The sequence below is a fragment of the Lepisosteus platostomus genome, chromosome 20 (genome assembly GCF_059453375.1).
Source record: "Lepisosteus platostomus isolate fLepPlt1 chromosome 20, fLepPlt1.hap1, whole genome shotgun sequence".
Taxonomy (NCBI): Eukaryota; Metazoa; Chordata; class Actinopteri; order Semionotiformes; family Lepisosteidae; genus Lepisosteus; species Lepisosteus platostomus.
The window spans coordinates 9,149,145-9,172,469 of NC_142630.1; the positions used below are offsets into that span (position 1 = coordinate 9,149,145).

Consider the following 23,325-nt stretch of genomic DNA (forward strand, 5'->3'; position numbering starts at 1 on the left):
AGCTCTGGTTTCAAAAGGGGTTTTTGATGTCAGTAAAGGCCCCAGTGGATATTAACCTATGTCTCAGAACCTCAGCATAGTTTGAAATTCAATGACGTGCCCGTGGCATTTACCTAGTTGTGAATGGATGCTTACCATGACCCAGGAGAAGGACTGCTGTGCTTTACGATATGCTTGTGTTGTTCCCATCAAGGACCAGCATCACTGCCTGTCTAATTACAGCATGTGCATCACATGCAAGTGAAAGAAAATCCGTCCTGGAGTTCTTAAGTAGGTCGGTAGTTATAAATCGGCATCTATTGCCAATACAAAATGGGATATAATCTTATGTGCTGCAACTTTATCCTGCAACAATTGCCTATACTGACCAATTTGAAATGTTAATGCACACACTGTACCAATAAGGTCTTACAGTGTCCAAGCTTATCATTTACATGCAATGGGATTCAATGAAAAAAACTGCCTTTCTGGTACTCAGCAGAACAACTTCATTAATTGTTTTCTGGCATTCCAAGTGATTGATTTACTCCACAGAAAGAAATGTGCACTTCCTTCAGTTAGTACCTGGTTGGCTTTTTTCAATATTCACATACAGGCTAATTCACAACAAAGCTGTCTTTCATGGCAGCTAATTAATCAGGATCCCCTTCCTCATAAACTGATATCTTTCTGATGTATTGCCATGTCCCTGTTTTTTTGCTGTCTGCTGAAATGATAGATGTGACCAGTCTAAGCGTACGGTTCATTTTCTGTGAAATTTCCTGAATTAGGTAAAAAAAATAACTCTTTGGATCTTGTGTTTTTTTCTTCTCAGCAGAGGACATACGCTATCCTTGAAAATATAAATAAGGAAAATACTGTATCTGGATTACATTTCGACTGTTATAAACCAACACTTTAAATGCAATAGTTTTATTTACACAATATAAGGCATTTGTTAGTTATATACAGTATGATGGGGTTGTCTCTGATATTTAAAGTGCTAGTATGACTGTTTAAATGTGTTAGGTACTAATGACCTTTTCTTGGTAATAATTGTCCATTAACATATTAACATTATGTTATGTAATGTTGTGGCATTATTTCAGTAGTCAATACATTACCAATTTATTTATACATTATATACTGTAAGTATTAATAAAGCATGAATTAGGCATCAATTAGCTCTCATAAAGTTGTGTTTCAGTAACATAGTAGCAATACATACCTGTAAGTCATACCTACTTTGAAATATTACCACTAACTTTCACAAGTCAGCAGTTGTGGTACTGAGTTGAAGTCTTGAAGACTTTCTGCTGTTTATGGAGTAAAGGTTAAAAAGACATTCATTAGATTCAGAGCTAATCTGTGTCACGGGGATGATACCAGGCCCAGCCAAATGAAAGGAAAAAAAATACCATAGGGAAAACCTGCCCAGTAACAGAGGGAAAATGTTGTAAAGTTAGTCCAATTAGAAGTATAAAAGGAACTAAGCTTTTGAGATTAGCTCATTACCGCTGGTTTTAATGGATTTAGCAATTAAAGTGATAAAAATAATACAGTATGAATGTTCTTGCTAGAAAACTAGTAATTTGCTTGACAGGGAGTGCAGGAGGCTCAGAATACAATTCTTTTTCCGTGCTGAATGTAGTGGGACAAGGTATAAAGGTGCGTGTCATTAATTTCATAGACAATGGATACCTGTGCTATGAAAAGCACTTCAGTTAACTCAAAGATGGCAGTTCACTTGTTTAGCATGCAGCACTAAATCATATAAAAAAAAATCTGTTCAAGGGGGCCAATGCTATGGGGAATTACATTGGGAAAAATATAGTTCTGTGAATTGAATTTATATTTAGTAAACCATTAGCTTAGTATTCCAATGATCACTGCACACCTAATTTACTGAAGGCAGTGGCACTAGATGCAATTAGGTTTCTCCTGCCACGCTCTAATAGAAGTCAGACACTGGGCAAAGAGGGCAATTAGGAGAACTGTCGTAGCAGCTACCATCTGTTCTAGCTTATTAACAATGAGCTCTTCAGAGAATCAGAAGATAGGTGTCAACAATGCTAGCTTGAATACTGTATATCCTTAAACTCTACACTTTACTTCAGGTCATTTTAGGATTGCGTGGGGGTCTGATATGAACTGTCCATGCTGGCTATTGTCGGTTATTCCTCGGGATCCTTGAAGAAGCGGCCAGATAAGATCTTTGGATCATTAAGTTACTGGCAATCAGGTGAGAAAAGACATAGTAAACGGCTACCTGACAATGGTAATCCAATTTATGTTCTGGACAATAGGAAAGAAGAGTTACCCATTTTTATTTTTGTTTACCTTCACCTCACAATAATAGTTTTAACTTTATTTTAAACTTGCATTAATATAGTCCACATAAATACTGTATTTTATGTGCAATGAAAAAATTGTGTGAAATGGATGCTCAGAAGCTAGGTTAAGTTATTTGATGTTATTTCAAGTAGAGTACTTACAAACTATTTAGCGGCATCATGCTTGTAAATTGAAATTGTTCACTAATTGGAGCTACCAAGAAGATGGACAGTACTCTTTGCATGTTTTCTGTGTGAACTTGAACTTGTAGTTCAACCAGAGCAAAAGCTGAACAAAGCAGTCTTAAATATTTATTTATAAGAAAGAATTAAAGCTCTAATACAAAACATGTAAATACAATTGCAATGGGTAGTAACAAGACTCATTATTACTAAAGACAATCATAGACAACAGGAACAAAGATACATTACATGAGGTGTACATCTTTCTCTTAAGTCTCACAGTTTAATAGGATATGCACAAAAGCAATAACAATGGCAACAAAACTGCATAAAGACATTTAGAACTATACTGCAGCTTTAATTATGGTGTACTGCAAATTCAAAACAAAGCACTATAACTACAATTACAATGCAGTTCTAGTGCTATTTAAAGGCAGCTACATTTGCAGTAGAATTCTAGACCTTCACATTCTGTAATGCACATGTATTAAACTGTTTTGTAATCCACATTCACTGCACTATATAAGTATATAGACTGCAGTTATTTTTTAATGTTTTTAACTCTGGTAATTTAATTAATAATGTGCTCCTTCTGGATGAAAAGGCAGTGAACTGGTCTAAAAGGTGCAATATGTAAGCAGGGCTTGAGGTTAAAGAAAAAAGAAATATTATGGAAAATTACAAAAAATGCTTTGGAAATGTGCAGGGTTCAATATATTCCTCAGCAGGCACTGTATAAATTGCCAAATGTCATATATTTAAAAAAATAGCTAAGACATAATTAAGACATTAGGAGGAACATTATTTAGTAGCATAATTGTAATGATTAGACTTGCTGAACTTTACACCATGAGACCTTTTTTCCTGGAGGGCACTCAGAGCTATTAATATTGGAATACTATGTTCCAACAAGTGAAAGATCCAGAAAAACCCTTTAATGAGTTTTTTTAAAGCTTTTTCAGTTTTGTTCAGCAAATGCCAAGTTCATTTTGATTCTGGTGCAAAAGCAAGTAAATATGAAACATATTTGGGTTTCAGGTCTTGCTTACTCTTTTTGACACTCTGAATATATGCATTAAAATGTAAACATGTTCATAGATCAATATTCTAATCAGATTACTGCTTTTTATATATCACTTCAGTTTACCTCTGGGAACTTATCAGAAGAGCAGAAAAAGTGCAGAACAGGGTTTCCGCAGCCTTGAGAAGGTCTGAATTGGATGTTGTTTTTCTGGACATCAAACTTCATTCTACACTAATCAAAAATGTAAGTCCTGAAGCTTCACTCAGTTACTGCTTGACTTTAATGGAACACAATATCCTTCATTGTTTCATTGCATTCTTAATGAAAATACAACAAAACCGATAAAGATTTTGACCATGTCTATCACAAAAACATGTTTGTTTGCAATGAAATGCAGATTAACATTTAGATCCATATTGTACTAATCGGAGGTATTTTTGTTTTTCAGAGAAAAAACTCCATTTTTATTTTAAAAGAATGCTGCCTGATTAACCGTAAAAATGTTGTAAAACTACTAACAATGTAGTTTTATTAACTTTTTTATAATATCAACAGGTATAAATACATAAAAGCAATATTACATTTAGAAACTTAGAAAAATATTAAGTAAAAGCATACTGGGCAATCAATCGCTTTAGTCTTACCCAGCTATTCTCAAAATAGGACAAATAGAATACTTTATGTGTACATATGTTCTGAATTAAATATATTTTTATGTATGTGCAAGTATTCACAGTTAACTGTGTGACAGGAAAACCTGTGGATACAGTGATGCTCATTTTAAGGTTGAGGGCAGGTGATTCATCTTTCAGTGGCATCTGTTGATATATGTACAGTGTATGACTGTGTCGAACACTGTTTTAATGAAAATTACTTCTTATCATATCATATTGTGCATTAATTTTGAACACTAAACAAATAATTGGGGATTTTGCAGTCTTTCTTCTGCGGTGAAAAAAAGTGTTAAGGCTATTTATTGCTCAGTGAGATTAATTTATAAGTCATAGAACTGTCCACGTCTTTTAAATACACAACAATCTATCTGTGTCCAGGATGGGCAGGTCAGTGCAATCAGGCTTCAGTCAGATCACCTGTCCTAGTCATGGTGCCTCAGTCTGTTCTATCTCATTCTGCAATTCTTGTTCAGAGGCCAGTGATGACACTTTTGGGTATGAAGACAGGGGACCCCGATGTATTTTGGGGTTAGGGTCCAGTAAGAGCTAAATTATAGCAAAACTACATATATACTGTAGAGGAATAAGTAGCGATAATAACGTTTTCGTTAATAAAGGGAGGCTTATACAATAAGAATCAATGGAGTAGGCTTAGAGACCAGAAATCATAACAAGAGTGTGTTTCACTTGTAGCTACCCAAAAATATGGTATTGTACATTATTATACCTGTATATGTAACATTTTTACTCTAAAAACGGTTTATTGTGACTTACCAACCATTTAAACATTACATAATTTAAAGCATTTTCATCACTTTTGTAATTGTTAATTGAGTTTTTAATTGATTTAAACCAAACACTCTTTAATATCAACTTACCTTGAGACGTGGACAAGTTTTGCTTGATTGTTAATGCTACTGCACTTCTTACATCCAGCACCAGCACTGTGCCATTTCAGGACGCTTAGAACTTATCGTTGTGGGTGCAAAGTTAAAAAATGAACAAGATATGAAAATGTCATGCCTTACATTCTCCATCAGGTATGTGAAATCTGAGAGACAAGACTTTTTCCTAAATAAAAGTCACCAAGTCAAAAACAATGTGAGGGAAATTTGTGTGTTGCATACCCAAAATGGTGTGAGAATTGTTTACATTGTGTCCCCAATATCTCAATGACAATTCTGCCGAAAAATGCGTATTTAGGCAACTTATAAAGGGGAACCCCTCTATATTTAAATTAGTATTATTTAATTGGGCAGATTTAATCATCATTTGATCAAATTAAACAGTACTGTATATCCATTTTTTTAACATACACTACATATTTTCAGAATCACTCACAGCAGAGACTAGGGTCACCTTTTTCAATGTTTGTGGCCTCAATAAGTAAATTACAATTGTAAATGAAGTTTGTTCAGGATTATTTGGTAGAGTACAGTTTAATCACAGCCTTTACCTTATTCTTTTGCATATAACCTCTAAGCTACAGCACTTCCACATATTTTTCTAACTATTACTAAAAGGTTTGCACATCACAACACATGTTGGCTGTCTCACCATAATGAGTTTTCTTGTTTGGATATACTTGAGCATACTGACGTCTAGAAGCCAACTAAGGGTGGGATCTTTTACATTGTTTTAAGCTGTACATTTTAGATAGGCTACATATTTTATCAAAAATCACTAGATTGAATGCTACAGTTTTCTGTGAGTAAATGTATGATATGTATAAACTATGGCTACATATTATAGTGTAAGTAGAATATCTGTATGTCTATAAAAGCACAGTTAAAAGTGAAAAACTAAAGAATGCTTTTGGCAGTGCAGGTATGGATGCTAATTGTGGCACCACTGTAATATAGCAGGTATCACAACATTATAAGGTTTTAAGGTCAGCTAGTCTAAACACAGAACATTTTGCTTACAAAACCGTATTGAAATTGTGACACCCAGTATAATATGCAGGTTAAACCTCAATTAAACAAAATGAAAAAACAATAGGCCTGGAGATTACTCTAACATAAGCCCATTTGGTAGTTATTAGCTAATTAATATAAGGATCTCATCCAGTCATTTCTTTAAAAAAGCGTATTGTCTCTGATAAAACAGCAGGGTAGCCTGATACACAAACATTTGTGTAAAGAAATGCCTGCTCTTCTCACTTTTAAATGCACTTCCATATTTTTTTTAGCTTGAAAACAAACTGGAAAATCTTAAAATTAGGCCTTGGGTTTATAAGCAATATGATCGTGGAGTTGAATAAACAGACTAAACATACAAATCTTCATAATGAAAATGTAAAGGTAATTTAAATGAACTATATTTAGTGTGGTGATCCTCCGCTGTTTCTGCTTAAATCATTATTTGCTAAATAATTTAATATCTCAACAAAGACTTCTCAGAGTTGAAAAGGAAATAAATATTATATGTAAACAGAGAAACGTGTCCACTCAATTATAAGGATGATGCAATCCTATTTTTCTTTCAGTGCAAACGTCTTGGCTTTGAGAAACTTAAGAAGAAACAAAGATTCACTTCACAATTCATGACTTAGACCAGCATGAACTAAAATAAAAGAAAAAATAATATTTTTTCCACATTCATTCTCGGAATTGTATTGAAACTCCAGTAAATATCACCCTCCTTTGGAAACTGTCAAGAGATTTGGTGAAACACTCGACAAAATGACAGGAACAAAGTCAGATTTGATCTTTTTTTGCATACTGCATAGCTGGTACATGTCCGAGACCAAAAAATAAATAAACAGAGGAAAGCTAACATTCTTCAAAGGCAATTGTTGAAAGCACTGTAGATCTGCTTTGTTTCTGTGGCAGTTACTTTCCTCACTGGCAACGATAACTGAGGGAGCAGTGCATTATGGTTCATGTGGTGTGTAGACTATAAAGAAACAATGGCAGTTGATGTGATAGAAGGAAGGGAGGGGTGTGCTGGACACGCTGCTGGAGGTTTCACAGATAAATCCCAGAGATAGAGGGGGTTTACAGCTTAAGCTTTCAAGTGTATTCCAGTCAGTTGCACCATTTCATTTGGCTCTCTGTGAGACATGGTGGGAGTAATAACAACAAAAACCAAGAACCAAAAAACCATCTAACTAAAATTCTTAAAATTAAAAACAACGGAGAACGAACTGCTTCACCTTGTCTCACAGCTGCTGAAAAGGTTCCAGTCTTTGCACAGCGCTTACAGGATTCTATGGCAGATGGGCTGGTGTTGACTGCTCTCCGTGGCTGTGTGCTTAAGGAGGTCCAGCAGTATCAGGGGGATGGGGAGGCTCTGTTCACGGATGACAGTCTCGTATGGGGGTGCTTCTTCCAGGGTGGGAGCTGACAGGGAGATAGAAGAGACTGGCTGCTGCCTGAGCTCCTGCAGGGCGATTTGATACCTGGAAGCGCTTCCCATCGCCCAGGACGCTCCGCCCGTCAGCTCCTCCATTTCCAGGCTTGTGTGTGGAAGCGGGAGATCTCCGGCCTGGCAGGGGTCAGTGAGAGAGTAAGGTGGGGGGTCGTCTGTTGGGATGTATATTTGCGTCGCACCAGGCCCCACGCATTCATCATAGCTACAAAAAGAGACACGGTGTATTTTAGTCCATTCACATCAAATGTTTAATTAAACACCAAGATCCATCCATTTGCTGACTGCTTTATCCAATGCAGGGTCACAAGGGAACCAGAGCCTATCCCCTAGGGTGATGGTACACCCTAGACGGGACACCAGTCCATCACAGGGCACACACACTCACAACAGGGACAACAGGGTCACAAGGGAACCAGAGCCTATCCAAGAGCCACCAAGATCCATCCATTTGCTGACTGCTTTATCCAATGCAGGGTCACAAGGGAACCAGAGCCTATCCCCTAGGGTGATGGTACACCCTAGACGGGACACCAGTCCATCACAGGGCACACACACTCACAACAGGGACAACAGGGTCACAAGGGAACCAGAGCCTATCCAAGAGCCACCAAGATCCATCCATTTGCTGACTGCTTTATCCAATGCAGGGTCACAAGGGAACCAGAGCCTATCACCTAGGGTGATGGTACACCCTAGACGGGACACCAGTCCATCACAGGGCACACACACTCACAACAGGGACAATTTTCCCAGAAGCCACTTAACATGCCAGTATGAAGAATAGACTCTATACAAACCTACAAACATCATGCAGATATCACCCCAGGTATGGGATTGAACCCAGGGCCCCAGTGCTGCAAAGCAGCAAAGCTAACAACTGTGCCACTCAAAAATATCAAAAAGCTGTTCTAAAGCTCTAGAATACAACCCTCCACATATAAAAGCTTTGAAAAGTCACCATTTAGAAATCAATGTACCAGGATTTTTTTTTTGCATTTTTGTACCATTTATAGAAATGTCTCTTTGACAAATCACTGCAAGGAACTCTTCATTCTGATTCTGGTACACAATGACAAATAAAAAAGCGCTCTTGATACAGAAAAGTAAGACAAACTCTCCTGAAAGTCAGGTTTCATATTTTTTTTGTAGGTTTACAACACATGAATTATTCACTATAATAAATAAAGCTGGAAAAGAGACATGTACCCATTTAACATTAAAATACAAACTTCAGAAAAGAATTCTCAAGCAAATATTGAAATAGAACAATATGTCAAATGTATACACTGTCATAAATACAGAAATGTTTTTTTTTTTGTATTTGCTGCTCTTGCAAATTGTCTGTAGTGGAAAGCTGGTGTCTTGCTGCAGGGAAAGAAGTGTGCCAGGTGCCAGTGATTGCCAACTGAGAACAGTGATCACTACATTTGCACAGAACTATAGCACGAATCTGACTACCACACAGGTGCTGTACTTCTGCTTTCTAAATCTGATCTGCTGAAAGTTCAGGAGAGTGTTTGCACTGCTGCGGCAGGTGAAAGAATCTGTGTAGCTGGCTCAGAGTTCCGATAGAAAGACAGGGGGTTTGCAAGACCTGTGTCACTGTCTACTTAGGGGATGACACAAAGAAAATACCAAGGGATAATCTGATGCATTCAGATGCTAAAAAGATCATCCTGTTTGATTCAACTACAAGACTACCAAAGGCAATGAACAAAGTCAGCCTTACTTTGGCTTGTGTCACCACCAGAGAAAAGTTAATGAGGGAAAGGCTTTCAGTGGGAAATATGGAATTTGTTCTCGTCCTAGAATTAATGTCATGGCCTGTTTATTCTTGTGTTTTGTGTTTTATGGAACACACAAACAGTTTCTGTGTTGAAATGGATATATCGAATGGATATTTCAATAATCAAGGATGTTGAAAGACATCAGAAAACTACCTTTCTTTGCAAGAAAGTTAGTAAATGAATATTTTTTAATTTTACAGATGAATTCAGAAAAAATAAGCAAAGTCATGCTCAGAGGGGCCCTCAAATGGCCCACTCCTCTATACTTTAAAAACAGGATCCTCCTCCTCCTCCTCTTTTAGTAATTTCATTGTTCCCAAGTTTGTGATATCTATTCTACATCTTTATCACATTCAGCAAACCTCTGAATTAAATATAAAATTTACTGCTTTAAATTAGAGTTGAAAAGTTTTTTCAGAATCTTTCCTTATACAAGTTCATCAGAAGTGCAAGGCCTTTATAAGAACAGTCTGAGTGAAGAACCTTGCTAAAAGGCACAACAGTAACACTCCCACATGGGATTTGAATCTATTACCCTTTAGACAAGAGTCCATAGCCCTAGCCAATACTTCATGCTGCTGACCCAAACATATTAAAATATTCTAAACATTACATTTATAAGTACTAGCATCTTGTCATAGATTATACCTTTCAAAATGTACCCCATACTAAAGTATTGCTTGTAAATTGCAGTGGAAAGAAATTAAATAGCTGTTATTTTTCAAGCACAATGTTGTGACATTGAGTATTTTACCTTCGGGTACAATAACTTCATGTGATTCATACCACCTACAAAAAGACGGTATGTTATCTCTAATTTGCCTTTCAAAAAACTTTTCTCTGAGGCAATCTAACTGACTGCTGAATAATTTAAGAACCAAATGATTTTAGTAAAATAAGCCTATGGCACTATGAGAAGTATCTTGATCCTTTTATAACAAGCTTTTAGTTTGAATTAAAATACATTTTCCTTACTGAGTGGATGGAGTAGATGGAAGAAGGATAATTGCTGGCACTAACCTTTGGCATCAAAGTATTTTATGTGAAGCTCTCTGGGATCCTATGGGATAAAAAGTGCTCTACAAATGCAAGCATTTATTAACTAATATTAATGTAATTTGAGGAATTACCACTTGTCCATGGCTCAATTTTGCCCTCAGGAGACCCAGAACTATTTTAGCTGAAGAAACATATTGTGCACATTCTAGTATTTTCAATTTTAATTTTGACTGTTCACTACAGTGAGTTTTTCATAATTCTAACAGAGACACAAATTGCGTGCTTAAAAATATTTCAGTTCATTTTCAGTGTTAAGACAAAACATGTTTTTGTTCAGAATGTGCATTGTACATTCATTGAATCAAAACACATTGACAACAGTGAAAAATAGATTGTCCATGTAGTTTTTACAAGTGGAATTATTTAAAGGTGATTTAAAATTATTTCTGTGGAAGTTCTTTTGGCTGTATATTTGTTTTCTCTAAGAATCCAGAAATTGCCAAGTTTTAAGTTTCTTAATATTTACAATACTTTTATACAACAGTATAATGTTTTGCTAAAGAAAATGATGGGAACATAAAATGTATTTTGAGGTGACTTGCAGAGCTCCAATTTAAAACCACAACATTTAAAAGAAATTTGTGTTGGTGTCTGTAGAACAAAATAATAGGGTAAAAGTCTCAACCACACATTCTCTAGTTGTCTTGGCAGTTTTAAAAACTTTACGGAATTTCAACATCACAACATCATAAAGGTCATGGGGACAGAATATAGCATGTTATTTTGCAAAGTTATAGCACTGTTGTAAGAAATAAAGGGATCAAGAAAGAGTCCATGTACCGGCTTTGAATGTGTGCAGTCCCCAGTGGCCAAAATCAATTATTTTGAAAGCAGTTCACTTAGTATTCTTTCTCTAGATTCGTAATTTTAACTTCGCATAACAGTTTTCATGCTAAGTTTAATCAAGTGAGACAAATATTACAGACTGCTCGTACAATTTTGTGTGTTGCATTAGCTTATTCTACATGTTTTTGTTACAGAAGCTGAACAGTTCTGTATTATTTTGTCATTTCTCATTGGAATGAAAAATATGATAGCTTTGTTGCCCTGGAAACCTCAAGGAGCATGTTTCCTTTAATGTCACTCATAAATTATAACCACCTTTGTAGAGGAAAGTGGGTGGGACCTAAAATTTTATAGAATTCTATCTCTTATAAGGATTCTATAGTAGAACCCACTTTTACTTTTTGTTCATTTGATTTTTTTTCATTTGGTGAGGAGTATACATTTGCAATAGTTACATATATTACTGAGGAACTACATGATATGCAAGTATAACATTTTAAGACAACAGTTTAATTAAGCCTTTTGGCCAGATCATCATTGTAAATTACAATGTTTTCTCATCTGAGCCATCTACTTAAATAAAGGATTATTATTATTATAAACATAAAAACTCCAGATCTGCTTTTCACTACTGTTGTTTTTCAGGTTTCTGAAAAGATAAAGTAAATAAATGTAATAAGTGTGCCTCATATATCAACTTGTGTGGAGACCTTTAAAAATATTTCTTTTATTTGAGTTTTATAATAAGTTGCAGTGCTCCACTGAGAGATAGTTTATTGTTGTTTTTTCAATCCTATCTTAGGGAGTAAGTGTGCCTCAGGAAAGCCATTCTTAAAGAGTGGATTTGCTTCTTTCTCTACCTCTAGGCAGTAATTTAAAAACTCCCTGAAATGTAATATTATAGTTTTACAGTTTATTAACTTGTGTTTTTAACAGACCTCCCTTTTAGTGTTCAGTGTCTCCACCACTGTATCTTCCCATTGAAGAATAAGGTTTTAGTAATTGCAGTTTCATCTGCACTCGCTTTGAAATGAAGAGAAATGAAAAGAAGAAGACATGTTGTTTCTGTCACTGGAAAGGAAAACAACCTACTAAAGGCAATTTTTTCTATTTTTAGCTTATATACCCCACCACTTATTTCATGTCATTGTGTGAAATAATAGTAAATAAATCTCTTTTAATTCTAAAAATTAAAAACAATACAGCTCTCCTCATTATGTAAGAGTAGAACAGCAATGTTTAACAGTACCTTTGTAATGTCTATGGCGGCAATAGCCCTGTTACATAGTAACTGGAAACACAATTTGTCAAACTGGGGGAGAGGGTACAGCTGGAAGTGGGGGTTGCAGTAATAGTTTGGTGTATGTAGAGCAAAGTTTATATTGCTAGCACACACATCCCTATTATGAACCACTCTGAGGCACACTGGAGGGACTGTGCAGCAGAATGTCGAACAGGCTGTCGCTTTTGTTCCGAGATGCCCAGTCCTCCTTCATTCAGAATTCAGCTGGTGTGCGAGGAGCAGTGAGCCGGCGCTTGGCGGAAGGAAGCCTCCGCGAGGGCTCCACAGGTGATTGCTGATTTGCGTGTGATAAGCTAGGAGCCTCCGCCACCATCTGTGACTGCGACAGCCCGTGCACTGTCACACTGTCATCTCCTGTGTACCACGGCTCTCCATCTGCCTCAGCACAATAACCTGCTTTCTCACCACAGAGCCCTGTACCTGAAACCAATCCACTGCTTTTTCAGGGATCACTCATTATGAGCTACATCCTACAATAAAGATCTGATCATTCTGGGACATTACACAGGGGCAAAAGCTAACAAGTTCAATGACTGATTAATGCAGAACAAGGTCCCTTTTTTCCTATATAAAGGGCATCACAGTGTTCTAAGTGTTGCATATCAAAATTACATTCCTTTGAGAACCATACTTTTAGTTATGCAAGTAATTACCTCAATATTGTTTTGAAATGGCTGAGGATTGCATTAGGTATAACATAATAAAGCACTGCAAAATACACTTGTGGGTACATAATGAATGCATGTTATGATGTGATTTAATGTAAGTCTCGCCAACTCTGTTATGAGGAATCACTTTCTATTCCCCCAACTAAGGAGAAGAGATGGATGAAGGCTTGAAAATGCAGGAGCAGTGATGAAGTGCTCTGTTAAACACCCACAGCTCAGCCATAGCAACCTATGTCCTGGAATGCTTTCCCTCTCTTTAATAGCTTTGCACAATACATCTGAATAAAATACTGTTCTTTTCAAGCTAAATAAAGAAGCCATTTATATGGAAGCTTTATTATAATAATCATTATAATTATATGCAGTATCATGTACAATCTCAATGTTTCTTTTGCAAAATTTGATTGCTTAGGTAAACATGGTTTGAAAGGGAAGGTTCATTTGTAGCTCCTGCATTTGTAATGAAAACAAAGTTGGCCATTGTAACAAACCACCACAGAAAACAAACTAATGCACAGTACTTGAATATTTAACATTGAAAAAAAGAACAAATTCACTGTTAATTTAAGAGCTATGCAACAATAAAACCAGACCACCACATCATCAAGAAGGATTCTCTAAAGAAAATTAAAGACAAAGCTGCAAACTTAAGAGAAACATAGCTCTTCAAAGGACCAAGACCTGGATTAAACTGGAAATATTTAACACAAGAAGAAAAAGTACTACAGACTTTGAGATTCAGTATCTGTGTGGGTGTGTAAAAATGGTTAATATATCTAAAGGCAAAAGTGTTTCTGTATTTTTTCTTCATCATCTCTAGTTTAATGGCAATAATCTGGTTTAAATACTGATGATATAATTATTGCAGAATTTATAAGGGCCTGAAATTGAAAGAGGGTGGCAGCTGTTTCATATTTTGTCATAAGTTCCCTTTCTATTAAACCTATAAAAGCTACAGATAAAGCTTATGCTGAAAAAAGTGTGAAAATGAAAATGGGATGGCTAGATATCTCTCACAACTGAATTACAAACTATTCAGTGACACTTAATAGCCTATGACTCTGGAGTAATATTCCATATTCTTCAAAATTTGCTGTTAAACATGACAAGGCCTGCTTTTTCAGATGTGGTCTGGGTGCTAGGAAAAGTAATTTCACCCTCTTTAAAAGCTCTCTTACAGGGCTCAGAGGAAAGGGTCTGGTGTCATAATGGAACTGTCATATAAATGTAAATAATATTGTGACTCAGTGAAACAAGGCATGAAGGGCAAGCAAGCGCCGTTCTGTCTCAGTTCAGTTCATACTTGTCAATATTCTCTGGCCCTCCATGTAAAATAAAACAGACAGAAACTGGAGCACATTTCAGCTTCATTACATTGCCATTAATATTTCTGGAGGGGCATATTATGGCAGTGTGATGATGCACTTTTAAGGCAACTTTGGGACAAGCTGAACATATTTTGGCTGTAACTCATTCTGTTCATGTAAGGAATTGAGATCACAGAGACATGCACTGGTCAAATCAAATCTGAGGTCCTTTACTGCTTATGTTTTTAGAGATGCCGTAGAATTACTCCTCTGACTTGAATTCTGAGTTCTGCTTTGTGCTCATATTTCTAAGAGCTAGTAAGAAAAAGGAAATGGTACCAATGCAATGAAATTTGTGAACTTTTTCACTGACTTAGAGATTTACTAAATTTCTAAATATGAAATGAATAAAACACATTTTGCTTGAGCAAATTGACTAGGTCCATCTGAGTTAGATTATGTTCATATAGTGCAAAACTGAAGTTGTGAATGGTGACCTGTTCTTATTATTAAATCTTCCAGCATAATGGTTTTGTGGGTAAAAAAATCTATTTTCTGAGGTTTGTCAGAGACCAAGGTACACTTAAATAGAACGTGATGTTATTCATTTGCAGAAATTGTTTCTTTGGACATTAATTTAGACACTGTAAATGACATTTTCCTAGTACAAAAACAGTGACAGCAAGATCACATACCTTTTCTTATGTTAAAACCCTGTATCACGTGCTCCCTATAGCTTTTTTACCATGTGTGAGGTTTCACTGTTTGCATATGTTCCTTTCCACGTTTATTAGATTTGGAATAAAAATGGTTCAAATATATTCAGTAATTTGTTTCAGCATGTTATATTTTGAAGTATTATTATTCCAGTTAATAAACCATTGGACAGTACACATCAAAGTGCTTGTTAACTGCTTCTCGGTCCCTTAAAATCGATATGCTTATTGCGTTTTCTGCATATTTGGCAGTATAGAATTTTTCTGAAATGATCTGCTCTTAATGAATCTATTCATCAATGTCTTAAGCATCCCCAGTGCTGCTATCTTAAGTGCTCTCCAATTTTGTTTATGAAACTGCAAAGCCTGCACTATATGACTTGAAACAGCAGTGTAGCCAAGGGCACTTTGGAGTGAATCATGAATACAGTCCAGCGGCAACATGTGCTGCCACTGCTGCAAGCTGGACCAGCTGGAGAAAGACCTTCACCACCCGCAGTTAAGTTGTGGTTAATCAAGTGATTGAGGGTATATATATATATTGGAAAAAGATATACAAACCTCCATTTTGTCCTGTTACTTGCCATATTATTTCTCCTGTGATTTACTGTACTTTCTTAAAAAAGGGTTTAATCTTTATTAAGAGTCTGTATTACAAGGGATACTATATGTATGTTTTTGTTAAATTACTCTCCAGCTCTGAAATGCTACATCAGTATTGAGGCATGCCAAGTCCAAGAATGGTTATAAATGTCTGGGCTTCTATTTTTGAAAACTCCATGTCCATTGTGGCCACTTTCAAAATTAAATAGGCAATGTTCCTCTATTTTTTATAGTCCTTTGTTGATAAAACTAATAGCATTAACAGCTTTTATATCACCATCTTACTTCGGCTTTGAATCAAATTTAGAATCACTTACCATGTTTGTTTTACTCACCCATTTTAGAATAGTAAATTGTTTTTTATCACGTCAGCTAGCATCTACTAATCCTGCAACCAGACACAGGAGTGCATGAGTATTTCTAGGCAGACTCCTCTGATCAGCCCAACTTTGGAGTTGTTCATATCGGAGTGTTCTCTACAAATTGCAGGAGAGGCCCCACATGCATGCAGGCCCCACAGACTGCAGGGGTCAGTGTGGCACAGTGAACCGAGACAGCCCTGGCCAGCTAATCACACTCAAGTCTTGGCTGCATTCTGCCAAATATGGACTGCTGCCTGGCAAATCCCACCCGCAGCTGGGCAACATGACCCAGGCTTGATCCCCACCATCATAGAGCCCACCCAGCATTTGGAACAGCACTTGTATTGGTTGAGCCATTTCTTTCTTGTGTTTCTGTCTGAATGACAGACAAAATGGCAGGGAAGTCTTTATATTAAACATCCAAAAGACATCAGTTAAACCCAGTGCTATTTGCATTAATTTGCTCTTTATCAATATCGGTGGGCTGTTAAGGGACTGCTTGTTTAATGCCAACTGAAAAAGCTTCTGATCAAGAGATTCTGTGTAGCTCATGCCCTCTAGAATAAAAGCCGCCTTATGGCAGTGTAATTACTTGTACTGTATAATTCAGGGCTCACTTTTTAACTCAAACAGATGAATAACAGGCTGGGAAAGATGAGGCTCTAGACTCTTTTAAGGGTTACATATAGAGAAAGTTATTGAAATTATTCCTAAATTTTTATTTTAAGCTTCATTATGTCACACATCTAAAAAACAAATTTGTAGATGAAATTATATGCACGTAAACATTCTGTTTTAGCTTTTGAAAGCAGAAGTCAGATTTGTGCTGGAAGCTCACCATCTTAAGGGTTAAAGATGGAATTAACAAGGGGAAATTACTTCCTTAATGCTAACTTAGAAGACAGTGCTCATTGTCATTAGGGACATATATATGATTTATGGTTGAGAATATACTGTAAAGTACCTTGCAAGGCTTTCTTTATTGACCAGCCCTGCTGAAGCATTCTATTTCATAAAAGGAAAAAACTTAAATACTTCACAAATGTACAATTCTTTACCTAATTTGTGAAGCCATAATCAATCTTCTGAACATATTCAGTATCAAACAATTGTTAGTCTTATTTTGCTGAAGAACATCTTCTACTGATTAGCCATGGACTCATGCATATATTCCATTACTTTGTCACTGCCAGAAATACTACCCATGTACATATTAGAGACAGCAGAACACAATATATTCCATACATTTGTCTATTCCCAGTTCCCTATCCATTTTACAAAGTACTAGTTTCATCATCAGGGAAAGATAGATTCCTTTAATGTTGAGAAGAGGACAGTTCACGTCAAAACATTAGCTTGTCCGTTCTTGTCACAGTTTTGTGTTCTAGTCCCAACTGTAATATATTTTTATAAGCAGCCTTCTGTGTATGAAGGGCAGAACTTCACACATACACTACCAATGTGTGAGCCTGGAGAAAACACATTACACAGAAACTGGGAAAACAGGAGGGCCTTTAAGAACTCACATTTAACAGGAACATAAGAAAGGGATTTCTAGTCTTTAAAAGAAAAACAATTATAGATCTTTCATTATCTTTATTCATTTTTGCATTGGTATCAGCAGTAATGCATACCTTGTAAAAGATACTGGAACCATTATTGTTTTTTTCTGAATGCACAGTACATGCTATGTAAATACAATTTGGGTTTCTCTACAAGGGAGGTATTACAATATAAAAATAGCCTTACAAAGTTTAAAAACCACATTTCCCAACCACAAAAAAAGCTATTATTTCTAATCGTATTTAATAACTAACAGGGTAGAGGTCATATTAGAAATTTTTACTAGAAATTCAAATTTTATATGGGAAACAGACCATTCTTTTTGTGCTCTGAAAGACAGGTCCCAAAGTCGCTCTACTGATAGGCAAGTAATGAATTGGGAAACCCAGGTGCTTCCTCATGAAGATAAATACCAGGGAAACATCAGAAGACCTAACGAGAGAAGGCTATTCAACACACTGGCTTTATATATTTAGGGACAAAGTACTGAATGAAGTGGGAATAAATGCCTCACAAATGAAACCATTGTTTAGAGGAGACAAACATAATGTGCATGTCTTTGGGAGCTAGGAGGCAATTGGTGTACTCATGCAAACATGGAGATAACATGCAGTCTCCACACAGATAGATTCCCCAGCCTGGAATTGAAACTACAGTAGTATCTCTGGAGCTGTGAGGCAGTAGTGCTCACCACTATGCCTCACTCGGTGAATCTATCAGTAACAATGAAAGTTACTTACTGAGGAGGCGAGTCAGGATACATCACGTTGACTTGAGAGACTGTCTCCACATACGAGTCGAAATCGAAAGCTGGTGGGAATTCCTCAATACACCTTGACCTCAGATCCCCAACAGACCCACTATAGGAGAAGCCATCAGTAGCTGAAAACACGATGATTGCAAGATTACAGCCAGGCAAACAAAAGATATCAACCACAACTAAGACAACTATTTTCTGATTGAAGCCCCTTCCTTGTTTTAGCAAGAAAGGGCTTAAGATGTCAGAAGTCATATGACAGAAAGCTTCTTTTAGCTAACTTTTTTTTTACTATATATTGATTATTTTTTATGACAATTTTATTTTATTACCCCAGAAACTTTTTAATTCCTTATATTTACATATTGTAGTGCTTTTCAAACCAGAGAATCCCAGAGAACTTAATATATTAGAGGGGATCCACTTAATCCTATGTATACAGCTCTTTGTATAACCTGGGTTAGTGCATGTCAACAATTATACCAGCACCTTCACTACACAGCAGAGAACCTTCTCTGCCAATTGAATTAAGGCAGGGCTTTAGGTAGGTCTGATAGTGCAAGCCCAGAGTGCATTTGAACCAGAACACCCCTAGTCTCATGAACAATGCAATGGGATCATTAGCAGTCAGGACCTCAGTTTAACATCTCAGTCAGGACAGTGTGTCCTTTTGACAGTATCCTCAGACACGAGACTCATGGATTGACTTGGAAATTCTGGTCCAGGGAAAAGGGGTCACCTTCTGTCTCAAAGACACAGTTTAGAGCAGTAATCTAATTTTTCTTAGAGGTCTTCCATCCTAGTACTGAGCAGGCCCATCTTTTAAGATCTAATGAGATCAAGTGAGGAGCTGGTAACACCTTCTATGTTCTGTGACAATAGAACAGCCAAAAAACATCAATGCTTGAAATTCTGTAGGGTTCAAAGAATTATTCTTGGCACATCCTATTTATGTATGTGGTAATGAGATATGTAATTTCTCTACATAAAACAATTTCGTTTCTCAAACACTGAAATTTTATGCACCTGCATAGATCTCATTTAACTGTGAATATATATTTTTTTATATTGAAAGATCAAATACTCAATAAAAAACACATACTGTATATTCAGCACGGGTGCTACAACATCTTAACTCCTTGAGAAACAATAGCAGGAACAACAACACTAAGCGTGTTTTATCTTCAGAGTACGCCTTGTGAAAATGTGTGTAAGAATATATTTTTTTTCAAGTGAAAATTGGTATTTTTCACACAGCTTCAGAGAAGATCCTTGCTTTCAGGTACACTGGGGTCACCCCTGTTTAACTGAGTGAGCAAAATGTTTTTTTTTCTTGCTATCCTTTCAAGAACCAGGGAAATCAATAGTGATGCTGCTCCCAACAAAGACTGATATTTGACTGTGTGAAAGACCTTTTACATGATGTCAGTTGGAAGAAAGCTAAATCCACCAGCAAGCACTACCTTTAAGGTTAAGGTCCCTAAGTACTTTGACCAAAGCAGTTTCATCTCACTTTTAATATACTCAATCTGGCAGCAGGTCACAGACTGCAGATTTCTAAGGTAAGTCAACAACAGATCATGGATGATTTTAATGCCTTGTGCTTGTCAGTGTTTAGAAGCACTGCACTATCGATACAGGCCAGCCTTTTATATTACGTTCAAGCCAGCAAGTTTACAAGTCTTAATAATGGAAGAAGCTACTGTGTATTTTTATTTTTGCTGTATATTAATAGTGAAGTTATGTAAAAAAAAAAACAACCGTAGCATCCTGTGTTATGGTGAAAAAATGTATTAGTAGATTAAATTTTGCTCACTACATTCACTTACAGCAATGCCAGTCTGCCTTTCTATTCTGACGGTTTGAAAGTTAACAAATGAATACTGTCTCTATTCTCAAAGACTAGCTGTCTCAAATACCATGGAATGTACTTCTGCATTTCTTTTGTCTTGAGTAGCACTGTGTAGCTGGAATTTCACTATTGCTTTTATTGTTTAAAAGCTGCTTTTCTTCAGCTTCATTGGAGCATGGAAGATGTTTTTACTTATGGTAGTTGTCACTGTTTGCCTAACCTAAAATGTTTCATGTGAGTAACCTTGAGAGACTTCCACTGCCTTTAGCTGATACCCTGTCTGAAATGCTGTGTTAATGCAGGGAAGCAGTACTGTGGTGCAGTGCTTTTATTATGCATGCTCTTGTAAGGTAATTTTTGTGGCTTAACCATTAAAGAGAATTGGGGAGGCTGCTTTATGTTAATTTTGTGGACAGTGCACAAAAATGAGTTATGCAGAGTGTTTGAATTTAAAAATGTATAATGTGACTCCTCAAATGAACCATAGTAGGGCTTTTAATCCCTGCATCACCAGTGTTTCTGATGTGAAAAGTTGTCTATAATTTTTTTCCGGGTTGAGAAGTCTTTCTAGTATACCTTATTATTTTTATTAAAGGTTAAACCAATGCTTTGGAATTCTTTGAATATATTTTCTAAATATATGGATAGCATTTTTCCATGTAAAGGTTAAGCCTTGATTTTTTCATGCACAACAGTTGCTTGGTAAAAGTATAATTTTGTTTTTAAACCACCACTATGCTAAACTGGTATTTGTGGGAAAATGCGTCTCCACTGGGGAAACAGGGGCATTTTATTGTCCCTCATCATCATCTTTGAAGGACTGCTTCATCACACAATAATCTGGCAAGCGTTTGGAATTTCCCTTAAAATAGTAATTGTAATAGGAAAGGGTTTTGCTTGAATGTACAGTATGTAAATACAACAATCGCATTGTCTGGGTTATTTCTGTTTCACTTGTGCTGGCTGAATATTTCAAGGAAAGAACTGGAGGTAAATAAAAATGATTTAACTGCTGAATTGAGAGGCTTTTATGCTGAACATACAGACTTTATTTACACATTTATCACCCTTTAAAGTTATCAATGGAAAGCTGATGGATTATACCAGAAAGTACGTCACTCCATCATTATAAACAAATGATTTTTCTACCTTGCACGCCAACATAAACACAACGTCTGTCCAGTGTTTTTTTTTCAGGTTTGTAGTTACTGCCACCTTGTTAACACTGCTGTTGCTTGGTTTACTGTAGCTGGACTCAGGATGAAGACGTTCTTTTTCTGTGACATGGTGAAATTTGTGCGTAGAAGTGTTTGGGTTATTTCTGTCACACTTCTGCTGGTGGATCATTTCAATGAGAGAACTGAAAGTAAAATTTAACTGCTGAATTGGGGAGCTTTTATTCTGAACATCATGACTTTACAAATGTATCACCTTTTAAAGTTATCAAAGGAATGGTGATGACTTCTGACAGTCTGTGAGGATATTTCTACATTTCTAGATCAGCATAAACGCAGTGTCTGTCCAGAGTTTTTTAATTTACTGCCCCCTTGTCTGCATTACGTGCTTGGCTTACCGTAGCTGGACTCAGGGCGGAGATGTGGGTTCCGGAGGCGTCCGTCCTTGCGCAGGCTGCCAACAATGATGGTGACACAGGACAGGAAGAGAACCAGACCAATGACGATGCCTGCCACCACCAGGGGAGACACCAGCAGGCTGGCCTCGCTGCCACCCTCCCTGCAGTCAGGAAACTCATTGACTGGACTGCTCTGGTTCGAGCTCACTTCTTATCCACAGGGTGGGGGGGAGAGACAACATATTAAGTTAAATTTTTGGATTTATGTATCAACAGAAGACTAAATGCACTATATTTCTGTTGAAGTACGCTCATACCCAAGCCTTGATGCTATGCCACACGGTCTTGTGAAAAGTTAAAGTAGCAGTACTTTGTGCTCTGGGGAAATTTACCAAGTAATTTGGAGTGTGGTATGACCACAACTCCTAAAAAGCCTCTCTTCAGAGAGATGGACATATAATGTTATTTTGCAAACAAAGATGTGAATTCACTGTTCACTTCTGTGGCTTTGTGTAGGTGCTTCAGCTATAGAAATAAATCTGCAATTATGTACTGTGCTGTCAGATTTCTGTTTCCGTGACTGGCTTTATAGATTGTGATAGACAAAAACAGCCCAAAGTTTTTAATCAGAGACAATAGATTATGAATTATAAATAGAACGCAAGATGTTTCGTACTGCATCTTGTTCTCACATCTGCAGTGTTTAATATTTAATCTTGCCCTGTTTAAATTTTTAATAGAAAAGAATATTCTCATAATGTTAGCCTTGAAAGCAGTAATTGGAACTATAACTACCACTCTGTGTTTCTCTCTTGTTCTAAAAATATGTTAGCGTATACATGCAAATATTCAAGACGCGTGAGAAATGCTCACGATATAAGATTGTAATGAAAAGATTTAGAAAATTATAAGAACCCAAAGATAATTATGTTATATATCACAATTTTCCTTAGAAAACAAATGAGAACAAAAATTTACAATCAATATATACAGACAACACAAGATCAAATTCTGCATACTGTCTAAAAAATAATACTGTAACACTTAAGACTATAGGCATTTCATTTTCCAATTACTATGCTACACTATGTTATGGATTACAACATGCTGTAAAGGCCCAAACTGGTCTTGATTATGAAAGAAAAAACAGGTGATAAAAAGATGTTAATATGTGGAGAATCACAGTTTTGAAAAAAAATGTGCACATTTACGTTAATATACAAGATACACGGTAAAGGGATTTTATTATTATACAATCTCTGGAATTAACTAATAGGTACAAAGAAAATATAATCATGTTTGAGGACAAGTTGTGTTTCTTACACTGAGATAATTTTCAATATATGTGAGCAAGTTTGAGATTAAAATCTATTTATGGTGAAATAAACATACAAAAACCCAATCAATAGATTCTGAAAGCA

General features: G+C 36.3%; 1 protein-coding gene and 1 long non-coding RNA gene across 3 annotated transcripts in view; one reads left to right on the forward strand and one right to left on the reverse strand.

The window, feature by feature from the left end:
* Window positions 1-2,611: 2,611 nt before the first annotated feature.
* The window catches only part of bean1 (brain expressed, associated with NEDD4, 1), a 45,523-nt gene continuing 24,809 nt past the window's right edge, over window positions 2,612-23,325 (reverse strand). Inside the window, exons 4-6 of one of the 2 annotated variants that reach the window (XM_088613854.1) lie at window positions 21,905-22,111; window positions 18,463-18,604; window positions 2,612-7,770 (exon numbers count right to left, since the gene is read on the reverse strand). In XM_088613854.1, coding sequence (XP_088469980.1) covers window positions 7,395-7,770; window positions 18,463-18,604; window positions 21,905-22,111 — 725 coding nt within the window. In that variant the 3' untranslated portion in view covers window positions 2,612-7,394. Of the gene's footprint in view, window positions 7,771-18,462; window positions 18,605-21,904; window positions 22,115-23,325 lie in introns of both variants that reach the window. The other variant, XM_088613853.1, reaches the window with a different exon arrangement.
* On the forward strand, window positions 3,679-22,456 carry LOC148644476 (uncharacterized). The gene is made up of 2 exons (XR_015928676.1): window positions 3,679-3,762; window positions 21,910-22,456. It is a non-coding gene; the product is annotated as an uncharacterized LOC148644476 (long non-coding RNA).